At 44.3% G+C, this 21,985-nt stretch overlaps 2 protein-coding genes across 3 annotated transcripts in view; one reads left to right on the top strand and one right to left on the bottom strand.

Moving 5' to 3' along the window:
* Positions 1–11,953, bottom strand: part of LOC137384455 (ATPase family AAA domain-containing protein 5-like) — a 75,051-nt gene extending 63,098 nt beyond the window's left edge. Inside the window, exons 1-5 of the mRNA XM_068058545.1 lie at positions 11,635–11,953; positions 11,317–11,397; positions 9,048–10,918; positions 4,745–4,835; positions 3,391–3,546 (exon numbers count right to left, since the gene is read on the bottom strand). Of these exons, the coding sequence (XP_067914646.1) occupies positions 3,391–3,546; positions 4,745–4,835; positions 9,048–10,918; positions 11,317–11,364 (2,166 nt within the window). The 5' untranslated portion in view covers positions 11,365–11,397; positions 11,635–11,953. The remainder of the gene's footprint in view (positions 1–3,390; positions 3,547–4,744; positions 4,836–9,047; positions 10,919–11,316; positions 11,398–11,634) is intronic.
* A 181-nt stretch (positions 11,954–12,134) lies between these two features.
* crlf3 (cytokine receptor-like factor 3) overlaps positions 12,135–21,985 on the top strand; it is a 72,245-nt gene continuing 62,394 nt past the window's right edge. For both annotated transcript variants that reach the window (XM_068058556.1, XM_068058557.1), the window contains exon 1: positions 12,135–12,263. The gene's annotated coding sequence lies outside the window, so the exon portion shown is untranslated. The remainder of the gene's footprint in view (positions 12,264–21,985) is intronic.

Raw genomic sequence — 21,985 nt, forward strand, 5'->3', positions numbered from 1 at the left:
GCCGCAGTCTTTGCTGACAATGCCACCCAGACATTTGGAGGTAGCTGATTAGAGTCCAGTACTCTCTGGCACAGGTGGGCTCTTCTTGGCATAGCCAGCTGCTGCTGCTCTCATCCTGGAGCTTCATGGGCAGGCACAGCTGCCTCCTGGCCCTCCCTCGTCGGAGCCTCCGCATCACAGGGTGTATGAGACCCGTGCCAGGAAATCAGCACGCCTCCAAAGCACTGTCAACGCAGAGACAACCCCGCCTTGGCAGCTGTGCCTTTGCTACTTCTCCGGCAGACTCGCTTATGGCTCTCAGCGGTCAACCTTGTTGACAGTCGACCGTCTCATCCTGCATTATGGGCACCCAAACCTCTCATCCAACAGTTTGGACACCCAATACAGCCACCAAAACCAAGCCCTCCCCCCACCACCCCCAAGACCCTGCTCAGCCAGTACTCCTACCCAAAACCACAACCCCCCTTGCAAAGCACACAGCACTGAAGGTTGACAATGGCCACTGCTCCCCCCTCTTCCCCTAGGCAGTACTGAAGATGGCTGCCTACCCTTTGCAGCACTAAGGCCTCACCTCGATGCCACTAGCTTTCAACTGCCAGGAATCTGAAGGTACACGAGGGCTGCCCGTTGTCCACTTAATTCCAAGTCCCCCATTGAATTGCGATGAACTAAATGCTAATGTGTTCAGCAATTTAAATTGCATTTCCGTTGAGTCAGGGCGGCAATGCCACCTTAGTGATTTCCCGCTGCTGACTAAACCCAGAACTGACATCACGACATCGGATTTCTGGGCAGACACCTTCGAAGCGATTCTCCAGCTTCCCCCATGTCACTATTCCCACTCCAAACAGCCGCACTAAACAGCCCATATGTTCAAACAGGATTCTACTGAAGGGTTTCCATCCAGAATTGGCAAAAATAAAATCTTGCATACTGGCAGCATTCAGGAATCTCAATGAATTTGTAAAATTGTACACTATTAAAAATAAAACAAAAATGGTACAGAGCAGGTGTGCTGAAGAAAGATTGCCCGACTAGCAACTACTCCTCTTGAACATAGCACCATATAACCACTTATAAACTTCCCCATCTCTCTTGAAAGAATGGACTCCTGCTGGGAATATCGCTCCAAAACTGACCCGCAATAACCTCACATGGAAGACTTCATACTGAGTGTCAGCATATTCCAATTACTTCATTTGCTGTTTGTGGGACCTTGCCATGCACAAGTTGCTGCCATGTTTGCTCGCAAAAATAAGTGACTACTCTTCAATTCATTGGCGTACCAGTTGTTACACAAAGTGCAAGTTATTTTCTTTGCTCTCTCGTTAGCTGGTTTCCCTTCCAACTTCAGTCCAGCTCCTATTGCCAATTTAAAATTGGAGACATCTAAGCAGGGTAAATACAAGAGGAATTCTAAACCAAGGCCTTGTTTGCCATATCTGCTGGTTCAGATGGAGGTTAAAGATTCTATGGGACTATTTGCCTTAGAGCAGGCAGTTGTGTGCTTGAACATTCCTCTCAAAATTAACAAGAAAAACATATTAGCTGGTTATTCATCCCGTTGGTGCTTCTGGGATCTCATTCTGTGCAATTTGGTTGCTGCATTCGCCTACATAACAAGAATTCAACATAATTCATTGTAGGTGAAACAGTAAAGGAGCTTCTGACGAAAAGGCAGGCACCATATTTTAAAGAAAGGGCCTCACATTTAAACAGTGGGAGCAGTCAGGACAGAGGGGGGAGAGAATTGCAATTTGTTTTCCTACCAAGGTTAGAAGGTTAAAATAACAGCAGAAAAGATTGCACTGATGGAAATGAGAAAGAACCGAGAGCATGTGTATAATATTAGACACACACACACGGCTGCTAACAGCACGAAGATGATAATTTTGGTGGACAGATGCTATGCAGTGCAGTCTCATGTCTTATGAGGATCATGACTTTTTCCTGTTTATCTGTTATTATCTGGAATGCACTGATTAAAAAGGTGGTGGGAGCAAATTCAATAGTAACTTTCAAAAGGGAACTGGATATATACTTAAAAAGGAAATGTTTTCCAGTGCTATGGGGAAATAACAGGAAGGTGGGACTAATTGAATATCTTTCAGGGAGTCATCACACGCACAATGGGCTTCTTTCTGTGCTGTAAGATTCTATGTCAGGGCAGGGGATGTCATCTTATAAATAAGCATATATGATAACAGCAATAAGAATAAAAATTGATACCAAGGGCAGGATACCTTATGGGATCTTGCATAAACTGCAGCGTAAAGTGGCAGACATTGGATTCCCACTTCAATCTCCTGATCTAAATTGTATTCTGGGGAGAGGAGGAAGACATTCAGAGACAAGGCAGTGCCTGGGAGAAAGTCACCATCAACCACTCCTGCACACCACATTTTGACCAGCACTAGTGATGGCTGGGAGCAGGTCCCCAAAAACATCCTCTTGGATAAGGAACAAATATCTCACGCAGGGAAAAAAAATTACGTTAGAATTTGACTTTGCAATCAGTCAGCTCTCAGGGTGCCTATGTTTGTTATTGTTGCAAATTTTTTTTTTAAAATTTAAACTCAAATTTAGGGAGTTGAGGATACTCATTTAACAAAATTAAAACAGGTTAAAGCCCTGAATACAACAGTCTTTGGAGTTAGGATAATGGCAATAAAACTACATTACATAGATTTACAGCATCAAAACAGGAAATTTGGCCCAACTGGTCTGTGCCGATGTTTATGCCCCGCACAAGCCTCCTCCCACTCTCTTTACCTCAGTCCATCAACAAAGCTTCAATCCTTTCTCCTTCAAGTGTTTATCTAGCTTCCCCTTAAATCCATCTTTGCTATTGGCCTCAATTACTCCATCTTGTAGCGAGTTCCACATTCTAACCACACTCTGGATAAAGAAGTTTCTCCTAAATTCCCTCTTGGATTCATTAGTGACCATCTTGTATTTATGGCTCCTAGTTTTGGTCTCTCCTACTAGTGGAAACATCAGATGTGAGGTACCATTTCTGTGTGGTGCAGCAGTAAGGGCCAAAATTGACAGGTAATGAGTTCAATAATTCACAAATACTCAATTCCCAACAGACTACTTCAATCAGAAACAATCACATTAAAAAGGTAATTTTTATCCAAGTAGTTTTGGTTTAGATCGTAACATTTTATAATGGCACTCAGAAGTACTTATCTGCACACCGAGTTCCTTTTGGAAACCCTCTTCCAATGCCAAACCGCATGGTCGAATTTCTCACAGTTTTGTATTGTTTAATTTTTTTAAACATCATTGTATGATTTATCAAACTGAAAGGGAGTACCAAACCACCACACCCTGCTTTTCAAACATTATTTTTTGTTTCCTTTCATGAAGAACTTGGAATGCTAGTACCTCAGTCCCATGAGATTTCCCATTAGATTTGGCCTGCTGTCGAGTTGACCGCCTCAGAGGAGCAATGGGTTCCACAGGACTTCTGCACATGCTCTGCCCTTTGGCTTTTTCAACCAGCCTCTTTGCTTTGACCACATTCTTGGATCTGCACACTCTCTAAATAATGAAACACATTAACAATTCGAAAATACCACCATATAATTGCGAAAAGAAAAACATTGCATTCATATCCCACCTTCCACAACCTTAGGATGTGCCACAGCAATTTATAGCCATTGAAATATTTTTGAAGTGTAGGCCCTTTTGGAATGTAGGAAACCAGGCAGCCAATTTGCACACAGCAAGCTCCCACAAATAGCAATGTGATAATGACCAGATAAGCTGATTTTTTTTGTTTCAGTACTGTCGGTTGAGGGATAAATGTGGTCAGGACACTGGCAGAACTCCCCTAATCTTCAAAAGTGTTATGGGATCTTTTATATCCACCCAAGCGGGCAGACATGGGTCTTGCTATAATATCTCGTCTGAAAGCTGGTGCCTCTGACTGCACTCCCTCAATAGCATATTGAAGTGTCAGCCCAGATTATGTGCTCAAGGCTCTGAAGTGGGTCTTGAACCCATAACCTTCTGATTCAGAAGCAAGAGTGACTGATAGCCACTGAGCCGTGGCTGACACCAGCAACCAAATAAATGACAGCAACCACAAACATAAAATATACAAGCCTTGCACATGTAGGGCGGCGCAGTGGTTAGCACCGCAGCCTCACAGCTCCAGGGACTCAGGTTCAATTCTGGGTACTGCCTGTGTGGAGTTTGCAAGTCCTCCCTGTGACCGCGTGGGTTTTCGCCGGGTGCTCCGGTTTCCTCCCACAGCCAAAGACTTGCAGGTGATAGGTAAATTGCCCCTAGTGTAGGTAGGTGGTAGGGAATATGGGATTACTGTAGGGTTAGTATAAATGGGTGGTTGTTGGTCAGCACAGACTCGGTGGGCCGAAGGGCCTGTTTCAGTGCTGTATCTCGAAATAAATAAATGTCGCCGGTCATGTGGAATCAGTTCCATAACAATCTTACATAATCAGATAAAGCGACCCAGTGAGCAAGCACTCAAATCAATTAAAATGATGATTGTTCCCAAATAGAGAAATCTGGAAATTTTACACCTACTCCAATATTTTAAATATGTGAAAAGTTTAAAAAAAAAATTCCAACCATATTTTGAGATATCAAATCCAGATTTGAAAGGACAGTACCTCACTGTATCACAAGTGCTACATTTTTAAACTCTGTACGAGTTTGCCGGTTACATAACAATACATCTCATTCAAGATAAAGTTTTTTCAGAAAGTACAAACACCTGGTTGCTCCTGGGAGTAAACTCCATATTCTCATTCGTTTTCTTTGTTTTTACATCATTTTGTGACCGAGTGATTCGTGTAAACTTCATTCTGAAAAGCCAGTACATAAGACAGTCAAAACCATATTCTACATTTTGTTCACATTACAATTTTACACTGCAACCCCAATAGTCTAGATACAGTTTACTGCACCTTACATTAAATATTACAGAATTAGGCCATTCGACCCAACAGGTCTGTGCTGGTGTTTATGCTTCACACAAGCCTCCACCCACCCTACTTTTGCTCTCTCTCTGCACATCCTTCTATTCCTTTTCCCCCTCATTTACTTATCTGGCTTCCCCTTAATGCATCTATGCTATTCGCTTCGACTACTTCACATGGTAGCATGTTACACATTCTAAAACACTGAGCAAATACTGACTGATATAAATCTAGAATAAACACATTCCATTCCAATCATGTACGGGTATATAAGCCACTTGCCCAGTGATGCACAGTTTAGTGTGGACCTTGGCTGATCTGTAGCACAGCTCCATCTACCAACTTTTGCTTTATATTCATTGACACCCTTATCCAACAAAATCTATTAACCTCAGTCTCAAAATTTCAATTACCCAAGAGGTTACCTGTTTAATAGGCAGGTTAATCCAGTTAAGACATATTAAGGAACTATGTAACATATTATCACAAGTACAACCCTCTTCTAGCCCGTCCGCCAATCTCAAACTGTGAGGACAGGTTACTCCCAGCTATCGAAACGTAATTTTATGATTATCAACACAGGCCATGCATGCAAGAAATGAGCCCATTCTCCCCTACTAAAAAGTATTTTTATTTCCTTCTCAGAATGATGTGGCCAAGGCTCATCATGCCAGGAATTGCAAGACATTAAGTAGAAACAGACAATATCTAGGCAGTTATAGACAAAGGCACTGAGCAGAGGCCAGGCACTAACTCAAATGAAGGGGGAAGCTCCATCCTTCAGGCCAGTTTAGTAAAACCAGCACATAGCCGAGCCAAAAATATCAGGAAGTCTCAGTTTGCACAAAGCCAGCTGAGCTCAGCTAGGCAGCAGGAGGGGCACTACATCTTGCCTTGGTAGTTCTGCACTAAGGAGAACAGCCAGGGTTTCAGCTCCTATCCAGTAACCCTGCTGTGAAGTGTGTGCACAGCATTAGTGAGGACGGAATCAGCCTCTGCTGTGGGGCCCCTACATGATCAAATAATATGCAGACATCCACTGTCTTAAATTCACACTTCCTGTGAGGTAATGGCACCACAGCATGGGTCAGCACCTTCAAGCCAGAAGAAAATTGATTTATAAAACAAACACAACCCACAGGAAGGAAGAAATCTACACCTTGAGTCAATTTATTTGCAGTTGGTTACAGACTGACAGGCAAATGCTTGTTGTCTGGATCTACTTAACTCCTAACTGGGGATGATGGACAATCTTCCTTCCCTAAGATGGGAACAATTTAACTTTTTTTTTTAAATCACACCAAAATAAACTAGCAAAGAACAGAAAGCTTTGACTGTACATTCTTCAGACTCATTGTAGCACTAGCTTAATGTAAGCACAGGTGTGCAGGTCTCCAAATCACTAACAATTTTCAATCTTATAGAAGAAGAATGTTACAGCATGGGAACGGTAATTCAAATCTGCACTAATGTTTTACTAGAGATGGCCCCACTCACTTTTTCACTTGCTTCCATAGATAAAAATAGACACATAAAACTATGTTCATTATTTTTAATTTTTGTAGGGATATATTTCCAGCTTAGAATTCTGTGTTGGCACCATGAATGTTTAGCATACAGATACCCATACACTCCCAGAAAAAATATACACACAAATTGATAAGCATTAATGCTCTTCTCATGAGATTTCTGTGATACTGTCAATTCACCCCCTCAAATTACTCCCATCACCACCACACCAGTAACAGACCTGCAAGCACCAATACTTCAGCCTAGTTTTATCACCCAGGTTTGGAATGACAAACCCCATAATTACACGGATATCTGCTTTGCCAAAATTTAAGCAGACATAGCATGAAAACTGCACTTGCACATACGCACGCCATTGCACTAGACTGGGATCTTTGTGATAATACTTGAATCTATAAACTCATCTTCCATTCCCTCCCTCATACACTGAACAGTTCAAATTAGTTTAAAGTAACCTCCCTGTTTCATAAAATACAATCTGTATGTAGGAAAGTATAATAAGCAAAATACTACACTGGAGATCTGAGATAAAAACTCAGCAGGTCGGCAGCATGTGTAGAGAGAAAGATTTAACATTTCAGGTCTGTGACCTTTCATCAAAACTGTTCTGATGAAAGGTCAGATCTGAAATGTTAACTCCATTTCTCTCTTCATTATGCTGCCAGACCTGCTGAGTATTTCCAGCACTGTGTGTTTTTATTTAGGACGATATTATACTGGCAGGAGAATATGGAAGCTACGTTGATTTCCACTAGCTACAGACTGCAAAATAACAAATCAATAATGTAATAACCCTCAATCACAAGTTACAGCACCCTTGTGTTCTCATACTTCCCTTCTTCCATCTACACAGTACTTTCCACCACTTACCATATTAACACCACTCACACGCCTACTTGGAACATGTACCTTGAAGGTGAGTAAATGTTTTGGCAAAAAGATGTAGGGGGAATATGAGCAAGCACTTTTTTGTTATATAAGCGCAGCGGGCAATAATGACCTGGAACTCGCTGCCCACTGGGGTGGGGAAGCAGAAACAATCAATGATTTCAAGAGGAGGTTGGATGGCCACTTGAGAGAAATAGACCTGTAGGTAAATTCTTTGAGGAAGTGACAAAGTTGATTGATGACGGAAGGGCTGTCGATGTCATATATATGGACTTCAGTAAGGCGTTTGATAAGGTTCCCCATGGCAGGCTGATGGAGAAAGTGAAGGCGCTTGGGGTCCAAGGTGTACTAGCTAGATGGATAAAGAACTGGCTGGGCAACAGGAGACAGAGAGTAGCAGTAGAAGGGAGTTTCTCAAAATGGAGACGTGTGACCAGTGGTGTTCCACAGGGATCCGTGCTGGGACCACTGTTGTTTGTGATATACATTAATGATTTGGAGGAAAGTATAGGTGGACTGATTAGCAAATTTGCAGACGACACTAAGATTGGTGGAGTAGCAGATAGTGAAGGGGACTATCAGAGAATACAGCAGAATATAGATAGATTGGAGAGTTGGGCAGAGAAATGGCAGATGGAGTTCAATCAGGGCAAATGCGAGGTGATGCATTTTGGAAGATCCAATTCAAGAGTGAACTATACAGTAAATGGAAAAGTCCTGGGGAAAATTGATGTCCAGAGAGATTTGGGTGTTCAGGTCCACTGTTCCCTGAAGGTGGCAACGCAGGTAAATAGAGTGGTCAAGAAGGCATACGGCATGCTTTCCTTCATCGGACGGGGCATTGAGTACAAGAGTTGGCAGGTCATGTTACAGTTGTATAGGACTTTGGTTCGGCCACATTTGGAATACTGCGTACAGTTCTGGTCGCCACATTATCAAAAGGATGTGGATGCTTTGGAAAGGGTGCAGAGGAGGTTCACCAGGATGTTGCCTGGTATGGAGGGCGCTAGCTATGAAGAGAGGTTGAGTAGATTAGGATTATTTTCATTAGAAAGACGGAGGTTGAGGGGGGACCTGATTGAGGTGTACAAAATCATGAGAGGTATAGACAGGGTGGATAGCAAGAAGCTTTTTCCCCAGAGTGGGGGTTTCAATTACTAGAGGACACAAGTTCAAAGTGAAAGGGGAAAAGTTTAGGGGGGATATGCGTGGAAAGTTCTTTACGCAGAGGGTGGTGGGCACCTGGAACGCATTGCCAGCGGAGGTGGTAGATGCGGGCACGATAGAGTCTTTTAAGATGTATCTAGACAGATACATGAATGGGCAGGAAGAAAAGAGATACAGAAGCTTAGAAAATAGGCGACATGTTTAGAGAGAGGATCTGGATCGGCGCAGGCTTGGAGGGCCGAAGGGCCTGTTCCTGTGCTGTAATTATCTTTGTTCTTTGTTCTTTGTATACAGGATCAAGTGGGGGAGAGGGACTGAAAGGATAGCTCCACGGAGAGCCATCATGGACTCAATGGGCCGAAAGGCCTCCCCTGTGCCGTTAATGACAATGATTCTATGAATCTCTACAGCTGGATAAAAAAGATCATCCTTATCAAAATGTGGTAAAACCATACCAGATAGATCAAGGACTCACAATACTGTGACTGTGTAGAGATCTGAAATACATATTACCTGATCGGACTTTTGTTACAGGTCATAGGAATCATTTCTGCTTTGTAGATGCTATTTCCTTCAGAAGACCAACGTGTCAACTTTGGGGTTGACCTATGAACTGGGGCACCCAGACAATCCACTCCAATAGTTTTAGCTGGTGTCAAGCAATAGCCCAGAGAATCATTTTGCTGCCTAAGGCGCCTCCGTGTAATTCGACAGGTTTCACTTGATCGAGTCATTGCTGGATCCAAAGACTTTGGGTTTCTTGATTCTTCAATAATCTTATCGCAGGTTTTTAGATCAGGATCAATTTCCTCTCTTGTTATTTCACAATTATCTAGATTTTTACATTCTGCTTTCCTAACCTTCCTAGGTTTTAACTTTCTATTCTTTTTCATGGTTGTACCTCCAGACTTGCTTTTTTCAACCCTAGAATCTTTACTGCCTTCGCTTGACACCTCAGAGTTTGTTGTCTGGACAAATTCCTCTTTTCCCTTCTCTAAATTGGGCCCATCATCAGCACCCTCAGCTGCTTCGCCCTGTGCTGAACCTTGCTTTGAGGCTTTTGGTTTCTGCATTGCCTTCTTAAGTCCATTTTTTGATGGTTCTGAAGACGGAGGTCGCCTGAAAGCATTCATAAACTGCTCCCTTTCAGCTCGACTACACTTGGTCTTCATGGGACTCTTTTCGGTGGTGTCCAATACCGACAACTCCAACTCCTCCTCCGCTATCACCACATTGGATCTCCTTGCAGGAGCTGGATCCAAGCTCTCGCCAGGATGCGGACTCACTGGTTGGATTTCAACCACTTCACTTTCAGAGTCCACTTTCTTTCTCAAAAAGATGGATGCTATTTTTTTCTGCTTTGTTTTGGAATTTTGAGGTGAGGTAGATATAGGACTAGAGTGAATCTGAACATGGACAGTCACTGTTTTAGGGGAGATTGTCTGAGGAGCAGCTGAACTCATGTCTTCCATTAAATTGGGAATCTTATTACTTTCCTCAATTATCTCAGAGTCATCCCATGCTGCTTTTTCAGCTGGAAGCACTTCAGTTTCTTGGTTCTTTATAAAGTCTTCAAATGACACTGTAACAGTGCTGTCGTTCATCTGACAAGTCTCGTCAGCAGTTGTATCCAAACTTGTCTCACCCAGACACATTCTTTCATTTTCAATAATCACAGGAATAGCAGCTCCTTTAGCCTCTACTCTTTCAACCCCCTTTTCACAATCATTCTTTGCCACAAGCTCAACATCTGACTGTCCTGAGGAATCTTCGTAATTTCCCGCAAACTTTCTTTTTCGTGCTTTTATGGAGACTTTTTTACTTGAATGATTGACAGGATCTTTGTGGGTTTTCTTTCTGCTCACTGCTCTCGTCCTCCTTTGTACAGTGTTAGAATCCACATAAACAGTCTCTTCATTCTCTTCAAATAGTTCTTGGCTTTCTGCACAAAGCTGAGCAATGAGTGCAGCTGTATCGCTCCCAAGAACCCCAACACCCGATCTCACGCCACACACCTCTACAATACTCGAGTTACTAGTATCGCTGATTTCAACCACCTCATGACAGTCATTCAATTTGCGGCTTAAGTTAATCCTTCTACGGTGCCGTTTCCCCTTTGGGGATGTTTGGTGTTTCCCGTCACAGACCACTGTTGATTCTTTATTATGGTCCACAGATGTTACGGCTGAACTCTTTTCTTCACATTCACTGGATGCATCTGAAGCAACATTTCGTCCACTCAGTGTTTTCTTGAAGTAATCCATTATGTTGCTGGATTTGGGTGATGGAAAGACATTGTCAACGGATTTGGACACTGGTGAAAAGTAGCTTGTGATTGTGTTTGTGGAGGAATCCTCTGCATCTTTTTTCTGTTTCTTACACGGCTGTAAAACAAATATTCGTATTGAAAAATTCCAGCAGCACATAACAGCGCCAATCATCTGCACATTGCATCTCTTTGACCAAAAATATATTTTAATTATACAAATGACTATTATTCGTGATTGCAAAACAATTACTGCCTGTTCAATCATTAAGCTGTAGTGGATCACCAGTAAATGTGACGTCCAGTACATTTGATAAGGAGATCATCCTCCATTAATTGGAACAACAAAGTAATCCATGAAACCTTTAACATATAGGCATAAGTGAATGACAGGTGATATTACCAGCTGCTATTGCTACTCTACTTTCAAAACTACACCGTACATCGAAAGCCAGAAAATCGCAAGAGGGATTTGAAAAAAAGATTAACAATCCAAAGAAAAACAAATATTCTCACCTGATCATATTCCTCCACCGTACCGGCCATAGCAATAATCCCAACCATATCAATAATCTTCCTCCCTTAGCACTCAGAAATCTATAAAGGGACGAGCAAAGAACATTACACAAAAGAAACTATTACCGACAGTCACACAAATTGGTATCCTTGCCCAGTATCCCGTAGGCATTCAAAAACATACACAAGTTAAATTAAAATGTTATTTTTTCATCTTTGCACAGTAATAACGATATGAATGAACCCCCTTTCAGATCAAAATGTGCCTCCGGCAAATATTAACACATTATATATCCATACTCAAAGCCACACACTCACCTTTTAAGAAATCTCGGGTCGAAGGCCGTGAGCCCATACTTCGTTGCCCCCTTTTGCCCTCTTACAACAACAGCGGGGCCCTCAGCCTAAGAAGCCTCCTCTTATAATTCGCGTTTTAAAATGAAAAGAGCCATCAGTTACTCGCATTAGTTTAAATTTACACTACATGTTCGGTGAAAAACACATTTCCAAAATGAAGCTCCCGAAAAACTGATATTTTCTCCCGTTGCCCTGTGTTTCCCCCCCGGGGCTACCCCAGAGCGTGGGGGGAAACCTCTTTGAAACGAGCGCCGAAACCTTTTCGGGCCAGCGAGAAATGGCGCCAATTCACTTTGACCTTTGACTGTCCAGCCAACCGGCCAATCGCGTGGCAGGCCGGCGCGTGCCCGTCAATCAAGAATCAGTCCCCGCCCCTGTCCCCGCCCAGGATTGGCTCTTCCCACCGCCCCCAGGCCAGGGCGGAGCGACTGATTGGTGCCCAGCAGCTGTCAATCATCCGAACCGCAGGTTTGATTGACGCGAGGAGCTGCTGAGCGGCACTGAGGTGATCGTGGGCCCTGTCAGACAGTCAACCTTGTCCCGGAGTCCCCCTGCTTCGCTTTACTTCATTATGAGCTGATATTGAGGTGGTAAGTCTCTTTACAAATACTTTATTTATATTGTTGGAGTAGGAATCGTCACCTTTTAAATCTCCGCGTCGTGTATTTGGGATAAGGGGCGCGCAAAACTCTGACAGGAAGTGGTTTGCCAGGTTGGCTGCTGTGTAGCGGCAGTGGGTGCTGCAAGCCACCAAAATAATTTTAGGAGAAAATCTCCCTTCCAAATTATCATTGTTATTAATTTTCCTTGACCGAGGAATTTAATGTGTGTTCTCTTTCTTAGGTGTCTTGAGTTTGCAATTTTTAAGAAAAGTTGTGACTGCATTGACCTATCTTGAATAGATTTTTAAAAATAACTATTTTTGATTTTTATTAAGAATTAGACAGATGTCAGATGAAAATGTTCGTTGCTTTAATGTGTGTCGTCTTTTCTGAGGTTTTGCAGTTAATGGAGATAAGCTGTTCTTGCCCAGTGGTGAGATTGTTAACCCTTGGGAAGTGAGGTTTATTTGCGTATTGGAAACTGAGTGAATTACTATTGGATAAAAGCAAAATACTGCGGATGCTGGAAATCTGAAACAGAAACAAGAAATGCTGGAATCACTCAGCAGGTCCAGGGACCCGGGTTCGATTCCGGGTACTGCCTGTGTGGAGTTTGCAAGTTCTCCCTGTGTCTGCGTGGGTTTTCTCCGGGTGCTCCGGTTTCCTCCCACAAGCCAAAAGACTTGCAGGTTGATAGGTAAATTGGCCATTATAAATTGTCACTAGTATAGGTAGGTGGTAGGGAAATATAGGGACAGGTGGGGATGTTTGGTAGAAATATGGGATTAGTGTAGGATTAGTATAAATGGGTGGTTGATGTTCGGCACAGACTCGGTGGGCCGAAGGGCCTGTTTCAGTGCTGTATCTCTAATCATAATCATAATCAGGTCTGGCAGCATCTGTGGAAAGAGAAGCAGAGTTAACGTTTCGGGTCAGTGACCCTTCTTCGGAACTGACAAATATTAGAAAAGTCACAGATTATAAGCAAGTGAGGTGGGGGTGGGGCAAGAGATAACAAAGGAGAAGGTGCAGATTGGACCAGGCCACATAGCTGACCAAAAGGTCACTGAGCAAAGGCAAACAATATGTTAATGGTGTGAAAAAAAGAAAAAAATAACTAAGCATAAAAAGGGGGACCCGTCATGCTCTGAAATTATTGAACTCAATGTTCAGTCCGGTAGGCTGTAGTGTGCCTAATCGGTAGATGAGATGCTGTTCCTCGAGCTTGCGTTGATGTTCACTGGAACACTGCAGACAGAGATGTGAGCATGAGAGCAGGGGGGAGTGTTGAAATGGCAAGCAACCGGAAGCTCGGGGTCCTGCTTGCGGACTGAGCGGAGATGTTCCGCAAAGCGATCACCCAGTCTGTGCTTGGTCTCCCCAATGTAGAGGAGACCACACTGTGAGCAGCGAATACAGTATACTACATTGAAAGAAGTACAAGTAAATCGCTGCTTCACCTGAAAGGAGTGTTTGGGGCCTGGGATAGTGAGGAGAGAGGAGGTAAATGGGCAGGTATTACACCTCCTGCGATTGCAGGGGAAGGTGCCCTGGGACGGGGACGAGGTGGTGGGGTAATGGAGGAGTGGACCAGGGTGTCGCGGAGGGAACGATCCCTTCAGAATGCTGACAGGGGAAGGGAGGGGAAGATGCGATTGGTAGTGGCATCATGCTGGAGGTGGCGAAAATGGCAGAGGATGATCCTTTGGATATGGAGGCTGGTGGGATGAAAAGTGAGGACAAGGGGAACCCTGTCACGGTTCTGGGAGGGAGGGGAAGGGGTGAGGGTAGAGGTGCGGGGAATGGGTCGGACACGGTTGAGGGCCCTGTCAACCACAGTGGGGGGGAAATCCTCGGTTGAGGAAAAAGGAGGTCATATCAGAAGCACCGTCATGGAAGGTAGCATCATCAGAGCAGATGCGTCGGAGACGGAGAAACTGGGAGAATGGAATGGAGTCCTTACAGGAGGTAGGGTGTGAAGAAGTGCAGTCGAGGTAGCTGTGGGAGTCGGTGGGCTTATAATGGATATTGGTAGACAACCTATCCCCAGAGATGGAGACCGAGAAGTCGAGGAAGGGAAGGGAAGTGTCAGAGATGGACCATGTAAAGGTGAGAGAAGGGTGGAAATTGGAAGCAAAGTTGATAAAGTTTTCTAGTTCGGTGCGGGAGCAGGAAGCGGCACCGATACAGTCATCAATGTACCGGAAAAAGAGTTGGGGGAGGGGGCCTGAGTAGGACTGGAACAAAGAATGCTCAACATATCCCACAAAAAGACAGGCATAACTAGGACCCATGCGGGTACCCATAGTGACACCTTTTACTTGAAGGAAGTGCGTGGAGTTGAAGGAGAAGTTGTTCAATGTGAGAACAAGTTCAGCCAGGTGGAGGAGGGTGGTGGTGGTGGATGGGGACTGGTTGGGCCTCTGTTCCAGGAAGAAGCGGAGAGCCCTCAAACCATCCTGGTGGGGGATGGAGGTGTAGAGCAATTGGACGTCCATAGTGAAGAGGAGACGGTTGGGACCAGGAAACTGGAAATTGTCAAAATGACGTAGGGCGTCAGAAGAGTCACGGATGTAGGTGGGAAGAGACTGGACCAGCGGAGAAAAGATAGAGTCTAGATTGGAAGAAATAAGTTCAGTGGGGCAGGAGCAGGCTGACACAATGGGTCTGCCGGGACAGTCCCGTTTGTGGATTTTGGGAAGGAGGTAGAAGCGGGCTGTCCAGGGTTGTGGGACTATGAGGTTGGAAGCCGTAGAGGGAAGATCTCCAGAGGAGATGAGGTCAGTGACAGTCCTTTGGACGGTGGCTTGATGTTCGGTGGTGGGGTCATGGTCCAGAGGGAGGTAGGAAGAGGTGTCTGTGAGTTGGCGTTGAGCTTCTGCAAGGTAGAGGTCGGTATGCCATACAACAACAGCACCACCCTTGTCTGCAGGTTTGATGACCATGTCGGGGTTAGACCTGAGAGAACGGAGTGCCTCAAGTTCAGAGGGGGACAGGTTAGAGTGAGCGAGGGGGGCAGAGAAATTGAGACGACCAATGTCTCGCCGACAGTTTTTGATGAAGAGATCAAGAGCGGGTAAGAGGCCAGGGTGAGGGGTCCAGGTAGAGGGAGAATGCTGGAGGCGGGTGAATGGGTCTGCTGGTCGGGGGGGAGGACTCCTGGTCGAAGAAGTGAGCCTGGAGGCGGAGGCGACGGAAGAAGAGCTCAACGTCATGCCGAGCGCGAAATCCATTGAGGTGGGGGCGTAAGGGGATATAACTGAGTCCTTTGCTGAGTACAGAACGCTCAGCATCAGAGAGGGGGAGGTCAGAGGGTATAGTGAATACATGGCAAGGGGTCAGATCAGAATGGGTGGGGTCAGAGGGAAGTGAAGCGGAAGGAGGATCTGGAGGAGCATTCGTCCCCATCAGCTGCTGGAGCTTGCGTTCCTTAACTATTGGATATTGTTATTGGACTCCCTGCTGGTATTGGCTTGGGGAAACCCATGTTATGAGTGGAGTGGGAATATATTTGTGTGCATGTGTTCTTCTTCGTCTTATTTATTACTCCCTGATCCCAGTAAGGTTCTAGGAACAGTGGGGCACAGGTGAGCCCTCACAGGCAGGGATGATGAAAAGGTAAGTCGATTTGTGCTGTTCTCTCATATCTCCCTACAGCTGCTTTGTGGAGCTAAATAAGGAGACGTCAGAGACCAGACTGGCTAATTCTGTGTTGGAACGAGAATGATGAAAATGAAGAATGCCTTCAGTTGCCAGAATGCATATGTGGTAACATAACTCCAGATGGTTGAGGGAGATTAAAGTTAAGCAGGAGTTCTTTATTTAAATGTAAAAAAAAATTACAGTTTAGTTTCTCTTCCCTGAAGAAAAAGTTTGGAATATTGGACTATGTTCGCAGTACGTTTTTTGTACTGCTTTTGTCTTTTCTGTAATCCTCTCTTTTTCCCTATCAGTCTTTAACATGGTCTATTGCATCACGGTTAAAATAATTTATGATTATTTCTAGCCTCTCTTCCCCCACTCTCAATGCACTGACCCATGCTGGGGTATAATTGTGTGTCAGGTTGTCTCCAGTATTTCACCCATTTTTTTATGTACAAATATAGACAGAGTTGAGAGGGTATTTAATTAACTAGTCTGATCCTGTGCCTGCCCAATATCCATGCATTGTGCATCTTCGTGGGAGGGGTGGGGTGGGGGGTTGCGCAGGTCACTCAGCAGCAGAATCCCGTACTTCATCCCCTTCCCTGCCTCTCAATTTCCATTTGAACTGAGATTAAGTCACTCTGTACCAGCCAGGAAGCAAACCTGGGACCTTTCTGGCCAGTGTGGCTCTAATGCTCAGTGCCATAGCGTGGGAGACTATGGATTTTGCCTGCAGTACCACTCAGGTAGGTTATCAATCTTGTATTGAAGTCTGAAGAAAATTGTTGTCGAGATACTGAAAGTACAGATGTCTTGAAGGTTCTTGGTTGAAGAAAGGTAAGACATATAAGGAGTTGACTGTGTTTATATAAGTTTGGGGTGGATGAATAGCATGGATTAGATTCATCACTGTGATGCCATGCCAGTACTATGGTGCCTTTTTTTTGACAGTTCACCACATAGTGTGAAACTGGGCCTTGCAGACTTGCAAGTCCTAGATGTGATCCCTGGTCCATGCTGAGTGTTAGTTGGTAGGCTAGCATAGTGGTTATGTTACTGGACTAGTCATACAGAGATATGAGTTCAAATCCCACAATGGCAGTTGGAGAATTTAAATTCAATTTATGAAATAAATCTGGAATAAAAAAACTAGTATCAGTAATGGTGACAACGAAACTACTGAATTGTTGTAAAAACCCATCTGGAACACCACCACCTGCAAATTCCCCTCCAAGTCACATGCCATCCTGACTTGGAACTATATTGCTGTTCCTTCACTGTTGCTGGGTCAAAATCCTGAAACTGCCTCCCTAACAGCCCTGTGGGTATACCTGCACCACATGGACTGTAGTGGTTCAAAAGGCCATCACCTTCTGTAGGGCATTGGGGATGGGCAATAAATGCTGGCCTTGCCAGTGATGCTTGCATCCCATGAATGAATAATTGAAGAAAAAAAAATCCTTTAGGGAAGGAAATATCCCATCCTTATCCAGTCTGGCCTATATCTGACTCCCGAGCCACAACCATGTGGTTCTCTTAACTGCTCTCTGAAGTAGCATAGAGGGCCGCTCAGCTTTGAACTACAGTGCATTGTTTGTTCTTATTTCAGACTTAAAGGCATCATGATTTAGTTTATCATTTTGTAAAGTTGTATGGTATATGGACAAAAATTTATATCCCCTCACTTTGCACTTGGGAGGAAAATGTTGCAAGTTTCCAGAACTTTCTTTTTAAAAAGAGGAGATTGCAACTTTAGCTACATAAAGCCTGGTTTTGCCAGTCTCTTTGATCATTGGGAGAAGTCATATTAATTCTGTCATGTTCTAGATGGGTGATATGCCATCAAGGTCTTTTGAGGAGCTACATCTTTGATCAGTGGTTTGTTGAATTGGTTAAGGAACTATAGGCTGAAGGCTTGGGGAAAAGAGATTTGGTATGAGAGTAGTAGCCTGAAGAAGAGAGTGTGCTTTATCTGAGCAATCCAGGTATGCTTGGCTGTGAATTCCTGGTGGTTTCTGGTGACTGTGTCTGTTGGAGCAATCCCAGTTAATGCTGATATTTTCTGCAGTGAGTTTTCAGATTCTGTATATTCTGTGCCCATAAAAGGAGAGTATGAAAATCATTCATCATTTTGTGGGCTGTATAGTGTATAATGGCATTAGAGCAGACGTGTTGGTATTTTTTAATTGGGAAGTTGTGGCTAGATTAGATTCTACTGGTGAAGGAGATATGAAATATTGTTAAAAAGAACTAATCTGATTAAATAAAATACATCTGAAAAGAGATGAGGGAAGTGAATATTTCAGTTATAAACCCTTCATCAGAACAGTCTGACAAAGGGTCTACATGTGAAGTGTTTCTCTCTTACGTTGATGGACCAGTTATGTATTTCCTGCATTTTGTAGGCAAGGTTGTGGTATATTGGAACATAGTACTGGGGAGATATGGTACAGTTTAGGCCGTGGTGCACTTTGTACTGCAGTTTGAAGAGCCAATCACAACAGGGTGACCTTAAAACTTGTGGTGGTAATTCACAGAATGTCCTTTGTGTGCTGAGTCTAGACAATAAACCATGGAATCAAATAAGTAAAACCTTAAGGTGAGTATTGTCTTCCTTAGGTGTGGGTTTAATTGTGTAGAAAGGCAGCGGATTGAGGTGGTGAAAGAGCTTCACTATATCAGCCAAACTGTGGAGAAAGTACCTCAGGTTTGGAGAGTGCTAGTAATGATCTCATTATACAAGACTAATGGACACTTGTGTATTATGGATAATGAAAACCAAAACTAAATTTAATTCTCTGCATTTTTTTTTTGTGTCAATTATTTTAGCAGTTGTTTTCTGTGGCGGCATTGGGGTTGTACACATGAAAAGGGTGAGATACGAAGAAGAGTAAGCATTTCAGAAATGGAGTTGTCTCTCTGGCTCAGTGGGTAAATGCACCACCTAGCCCAAGAAGACCAGGGAGGTACCATGTTTAATCCCTCGTCTGTGATTATTTGGCCAGTGTCACAGAGAATCAATGCGGGTTCTGCAGTTAGCTTTAGAGCCCTTATTTGATCTTGATGATTAGTTGCCATTGATATCTAGGGTTGTGTGGGTGTTGGATGATGCAGTGATGGGACTTGGTTGTGTTACTGCTGATGCTTGCTGTCTGGGCTCAGTAGACAGGAGTGGTCACTTGAAAGAAGTATGTGAGTGCTAACGATGTCTGTGGGACTGAATGATGCACAACCTTCGGTGAGGAGCAGAGAAATATGGAGGCATGGGAAGGGAGCTATTTCCAAAGCTAAAGTCTGCTTAATGGCTGCTTATGGTCAGTGAGTCAGAACCCTTGAAGAGGAGGGTAGAAAATTATCAAGGGGTGGGGGGGGGACAAAAAGGGAAGCGTGCAAATCAAACTATGTTGCAGAGTTATAATGAGACTATTTGTAGACGATACAGCAGCTTTGCCAGTCTGTCACAAAGTAGATACTGTAGTGTGTTTTGCATTCCTGCCTTATGTACTCTTGGGTTTCACATCAACATTTCTCCCCACTCAACAAAACTTACTGTACGGTGTGTTGAGCTGGTGTCACTCATGGCACAGTGGGTAGTGAGTCAGAAGCTTGTGGGCTCAAGCCCCACTCCAGAGAGTTGAGCACATATTCTAGGCTGACACTCCAGTGCAGCACTGAGGGAATGCTGCACTTTGTGAGGGGCTGTCTTTCAGATGAGACATTAAACTGAGTCCCTGTCTGCCCTCTCAGCTGAATGTAAAAGATCCCATGGCCACTACTTGAAGAAGAGCAAGAGCGTTCTCTGTGGTGTCCTGGTCAATATTTATCCCTCAACCAACATTATCAAAAACAGATTTTCTGGTCATTTACAGCACTGCATGCTGTACACAAGATGACTGACGCGTTTTTCTACATTACAACAGTGACTACACTTCATAAATACTTTATTGATTAAGAAGCACTTTTGGACATCTTGAGGTTGTGAAAGGCACTTTCTAAATGCAAGTTGTTATTTTTAGACTTGGTGTGAGGAAATAAGGAACAAAATAAGTGGGAAGCCATTTAGGGCCGAGATGCTGAGAAATTTCTTGTGAATCTTTGGAATTCTGTACCCGAGAGGGCTGTGGAAGCTCAGTCATTGAGTATGTTTAAAGCAGAGATTGACAGATTTCTAAATACAGATGACATAAGGGGATATGAGGATAGTGTGGGGAAAAAGGCATTGGAGTGATGATCAGTCATGATTGTATTGAATGGTGGGGCAGACTCGATGGGCTGAATGGCCTATTGCTGCTCCTATGTTCTTATGTGAGGAAGAGCAAAACTAGTGGAAGCAACACCTTTATGAATCAGAGTTGTCAGAATGTGGAATTAGCTATCCCCTGACATAAGTAACGTAGAAGTAGACCATATGGCCCCTCAAGTCTGCTCCATCATTAAATAAGATCATGGTTGATCTGATCTTGGCTTCAAATGCACTTTCTGCTGTTTCCCATAACCCTTGACCCCCCCTCCTATTGTTCAATAATCTGTCTAACTCAGCCTTGAATATATTCAATGATCCAGCCTCCACTGCTCTCTGGGGCAGAGAATTCCAGAGATTCCCAACCCTCAGAGAAAAAATTTCTCCTCCTCTCCGTCTTAAATGGGAGACCCCTTATTCTGAAACCATGTTCCCTAGTTCTAGATTTCCCCCATGAGGGGAGGCATCCTCTCAGAATCTACCCAGTCAAGCCCCTTCAGAATCTTCTACAGTAAGATCACCTCTCATTCTTCTAAACTCCACTGAGTATAAGTGCAACCTGCTCAACCTTTCCTCGTAAGACAACCCGTCATCCCAGGAATCAACCTATAGTAAACCTTCTCTGAACTGTCTCCAATGCAAATATATTCCTCAAATAAGGAGACCAAAACTGTATGCAGTACTCTAGGTATGGTCTCACCAATGCCCTGTACAGTTGTAGTAAGACTTCCCAACTTTTAGACTTCCTTCCCCTTGCAGTAAATGCCAACATTCCATTTGCCTTCCTAATTACTGGCTGTACCTGCCTGCTAACTTGTGTTTCATGTATGAGGGCACCCAGATCCCTCTGTACCACAACATTCTGTAGTTTCTCTCCATTTAAATAATATTTTGCTTTTCTATTTTTCCTACCATTGGATAACATCACTTTTTCCCACATTTTTGCCCACTGACTTAACCTATCCCTTTGCAGACTCTTTGAAAGGAATTTTATGCTGGTGGCGGAGGTCTTGACGTCGGGGGAAACCGAGGTTGAGATTCCCATGTCGCCTCCTTTGCAGAAGGCCTGCCGAATTTAGGCCAATTTGGCATTTAACTGGACAGCGGCGGGCTTTCCATTGGATTTAGGACTCTGTCGCTGGAAGTCCTGGCCTTGCAGAGCTGCCGGCCCATCAGAGGCCAGCAGCTGCAGTGACCAGACACTGAGGAGCGGTGCTGCAACCAGGCTTAAGGTAGGTCAGGGTGGTAGGGGTCTTGTGGAGTGGAGGTCGTGTGGAGGGGGTGGGGGGGTCGGCAGCAAGGGCAGGGGGGTGGTCCTCAGTGGGGCCTCTCCCTTCCTGATGCCGGGTCCCTCGTTCTGGCCTTTGAATGAGGGACTGCAATGCAACGCCCTCCCACCCCCACCTCATCCTAGAGCCAGGAAGGAGCCCACACGGTTTCTCATGCTGCACTTCTGATGCGGCGACAGGGCTGTCTGCCGCACAGGTAATTGCAGCTGTGGCAAGAAGGCCGTTCACAGGCCATTTTCCCCTCCCCCCACCCCCAAAGACTAAATTTTGGCAGATCCTGGGTGGTGGCAGGGATTCCCCCCTGCCACTATCCCACCTGATTTTATGCTGTCTCCGCTTCCAAACCCACTGCGGGGAGAGCATAAAATTCCACCCTTTGTGCGCTCCTCTGTTTGCTTTCCCACACATCATTGTCAGCAAATCTTGCTACAATACACTTGGTCCCTTCATCCAAGTCATCAGTATAGATTGTAAATAGTTGATGCTGAGCACTGATCTCTATGGCACCCCAGTAGTTACAGTTTGCCAACCCATTT

This window comes from Heterodontus francisci, chromosome 26, assembly GCF_036365525.1.
Source record: "Heterodontus francisci isolate sHetFra1 chromosome 26, sHetFra1.hap1, whole genome shotgun sequence".
In the NCBI taxonomy this organism is placed as follows: Eukaryota; Metazoa; Chordata; class Chondrichthyes; order Heterodontiformes; family Heterodontidae; genus Heterodontus; species Heterodontus francisci.